General features: G+C 43.5%; 1 protein-coding gene across 1 annotated transcript; it reads left to right on the forward strand.

Annotated features, from left to right (window-relative positions):
- Window positions 1-706: 706 nt before the first annotated feature.
- LOC140799908 (AAA-ATPase At3g50940-like) lies at window positions 707-2,879 on the forward strand. The gene is made up of 2 exons (XM_073154447.1): window positions 707-1,200; window positions 1,699-2,879. The coding sequence occupies exons 1-2, from the start codon at window positions 868-870 to the stop codon at window positions 2,704-2,706; spliced, it is 1,341 nt and encodes a 446-aa protein (XP_073010548.1). The 5' UTR covers window positions 707-867; the 3' UTR covers window positions 2,707-2,879.
- The last annotated feature ends 564 nt before the right edge of the window (window positions 2,880-3,443 follow it).

Raw genomic sequence — 3,443 nt, forward strand, 5'->3', positions numbered from 1 at the left:
ATAAAATGTAGTTTATAGTGTAATTTATAAAAATTTCTTTAAAAAAAAAGAAGAAGAAGAAAGAGACCGAAAATACACAGGAGTGTAGACAGTTTAGTCTTGGGTCGCAGACGATATGTTGAACTCCTGGTGATATGTACGTCACAGGTCAATAGGAGAAAAGTAAAAATCCTGTGTCCACTTGCAATGCTGACGTGACACCATGTGAATACACGATAGGCAAACTTTCCGAAAAGGGACTAACGTGGCATCATCCCCCACTCCCAGTGTGCATGAATAGTTAGTTTCTTTTTTTCTCTATAAAAAGATTGTGGTGCAATTATTACGCTAGTACGGAGAGACGGGAAGTGAAGCATTAATGTTCAATGTTCAATGTTCCATCCAAAGTTACGTACTTGGCGGTCTCCAATTGGCTACAAGCTTTTCCACCTACAAAAGGATTTGCAGCGAATCGTTTTTCCAATGAAACACGTGGCTTCATCATATTAGTTTGGGCACGTCACGACAACGCGTTCTCTTGGAAGCGGATATGAGGGTCTCTCGATGGTCACTCTCACTGAGAACGGGGACGCCACGTGGATGAAGTTCATTCCTTACCCTGCAGCTCCTGTCCGTCTTGCTTTACCAAAAGTAGTAAAAACAAGTGCTCTTCGACACAACTTGCATGGAAGCTAGTAAGAGAAAGGAATCTTTTACCAATTCCGACACACGGAATCTGACCCTACCATTCCCCTTTCTCCTGTACAAAACATGCAATGGCTCTCCAAAGCCTAAGCTCTCATTTCTGCCTTTAAAGCCAATGTGTGGCAGCATGACATCTCCATTGCCAATCAACTTAGCAACACTAGTAAGTTTAGTGTAAGCGCAATGTTGCTAAGTGTGTCTTCGCTTGGCTCGCTATTAGCTACCTCTTACTTCCTTCGAGCACTAGTAGCTGACTTCCTTCCGCAATGGATACTCGTATGGATCAAGGAAGCAATGCGTGCCGGGTTCTCGTGGTCGTGGCGCATGTCTATCGTGATCGAGGAGTTTGACCACCATGGCTACTCCGACACCTTCGAGGGAGCGTTAAGGTACCTGAGCTATAAGTTCTCGTCCTCCGCCGCCGTAGTGAGGGTATCCGACAGCTCCGCGGTCCGTGGCTACTCCTTCAACATTGACATGAACCAGACGCTTCATGAAGAGGTCAATGGAAGGAAGGTATTGTTAGAGCACGACATATATCGTCGGTTACTTTCTTAACGACTTAAATTTTTAAGTCAATTAATTGGATCATGGCATCAATAAGAGCAGGGATGGTTAACTCACCAACGAGGAAATTAAATATTTTATATTTTAAAGGGCTACTTATACTTAGGCTCTCTAAGAGTTATATTTAATCTTATTTTAAGGAAAGAAAGAGAATAAAATCTAGGTAAAATAGTTATTTGATATTTTTTTCAAACCCTCTCTTTTAAGGGATGTCAAGAGGGTAAGAGACTTTTTTTATAATAATAATGATCAATAGTTTAGAGTTAAATGTGCATGTGCACGTGACATCTGTTCTGATACCATTATAGCTTTACCAACTCCTCTAAGAACTTACTTAAGTTGACAGACAATCGTAGTTTTTATATGTATTGTATTATAATAGTTAAGATATGAAATAGGCACATCATTTAATAACTTGACCTTTTAGGTGATTCGGTTGTGTAACAGGTATCGTGGAGCTTTCGCGTGAAGGATTCGACATCGATCGGCCACGGTGGCACCGGGGCGCGGGTGCGATACCTCGAGCTCTCGTTTGATCGGTCCATTAACCAGTGGGTGAGAGAGCACTACTTCCCTCTTGTCCTAGAGATTGCGAGAGAAGAAGAGGTGAGGCAGCGAACGAGAAAGCTCTACACCAACAGAAGCCACGGGGAGCGTGGGTCGCTGTGGTCTTCGGTGTCATTCTCGCATCCTTCGACGTTCCAGTCCCTGGCAATCCACCCGGAGCTTAAAGCCAGCCTTATAAAAGACCTCAACAGCTTCCGGGCCAAGAAGGACTACTACAAGAGAGTTGGAAGAGCTTGGAAGAGGGGGTATTTGTTATACGGACCCCCGGGCACCGGTAAGACCAGCCTCATCGCGGCAATAGCCAACTACTTGGAGTACGACGTGTACGACTTGGAGCTCACGGCAGTGACGAGCAACTCCCAGCTGCGGAAGCTACTGGTGGAGACCAAGAGGAAGTCCATGATCGTCATTGAGGACATCGACCGCACCATCTCCGTCGGCGACGACCAACATATAAGGAAGAAGAATAGAATACCGGAGAGTAGTATTTGGGAGGAGAACTTAGACGAGGACGGTTGTGTTACTCCTAATGGAGGGCCTAGCCTCTCGGGGATACTTAACTTTATGGACGGCCTCTGGTCGTGCTGCGGAGAAGAGAGGATCATGGTGGTGACCACCAACCACAAGGAGAGGCTTGACCCGGCTCTGCTGAGGCCTGGGAGGTTGGACGTCCACGTCAACCTCTCCTACTGCGGCGTGGAGGCGTTGAGAGATTTGGTCACCAACTACCTCGACGGCATCAACGTGGGAGGAAACGAGAAATGGGGCTACGTGGAGAAGCTACTGGCCAACGCCAAGGTGACGCCGGCCACGGTGGCGGAGGTGCTCATGGGGTGCGAGAGCGCCGAGGTGGCACGGGTTGCACTCGCTCGCTTATTGACCGGTTAAAACCGGTAGCAGTTAGAGCACCGGTTAGGTGTTCGCTTTGTGTTTACGCACGTGTGTAATAAACTATCTGTGGCTTTTGGGTCATGACGACGTGTATGACCTGTTGGAGTGAATCCGGTTGTATGTATCTACCCATGTAACCAACTTATACATCCGTATCAGTTCGACACCAACTATCTTTTTTCTCCATCTATAATTGTTTTCTTCTTCTTTTATTTGTCTATAATTAATCTCCGAACTTATAATTTATTATAAATAAAAAATAAAAACACTTTGAATGCATTATGTTGTCGGTATTAATTTCTAAATAGTCGTGGCCCTCGATGAGCAACAATTGAAGACAATATTACTCTTTGAGAGGTGTTAGATAACAAATCTAACAGACATAACTATATGTTATGTCTAATCTTATAATAAACTAATAATATATGTCATATCTAAGATTTTTCTTCTTTCTAAATGGAATAAAAGGCAAATTATTTGGGTCATAAGTTATACAAACATCAGGGACCACCAATATAAAAGGACACACTTTAGCTCGTGCAACATGATACTCTCGCCTATGCGTCTATAATATAATAAAGGGGCCTGTATTTATATGTCTAAAATTACTTTTCTGCTGTCTTTTCTTTTCCAAATCTAATTATATTTATGACTAAAATTAGATTTGCTCCTTGACTTAACAAGGCTATGTCCCCTTTATATTTGTTAGAAAACTAATTGAAGAGAAAGATAAT

The sequence above is a fragment of the Typha latifolia genome, chromosome 1 (genome assembly GCF_019914945.1).
Source record: "Typha latifolia isolate L0001 chromosome 1, TyphaL0001v2, whole genome shotgun sequence".
In the NCBI taxonomy this organism is placed as follows: domain Eukaryota; kingdom Viridiplantae; phylum Streptophyta; class Magnoliopsida; order Poales; family Typhaceae; genus Typha; species Typha latifolia.

Bases quoted from the DNA above. Each gene is read 5' to 3' on its own strand.
- LOC140799908 (XM_073154447.1), top strand. From the start codon at position 868: ATGTTGCTAAGTGTGTCTTCGCTTGGCTCGCTATTAGCTACCTCTTAC. The intron at 1,201-1,698 runs GTATTGTTAGAG...GTTGTGTAACAG, and splicing joins AAGAGGTCAATGGAAGGAAG to GTATCGTGGAGCTTTCGCGT.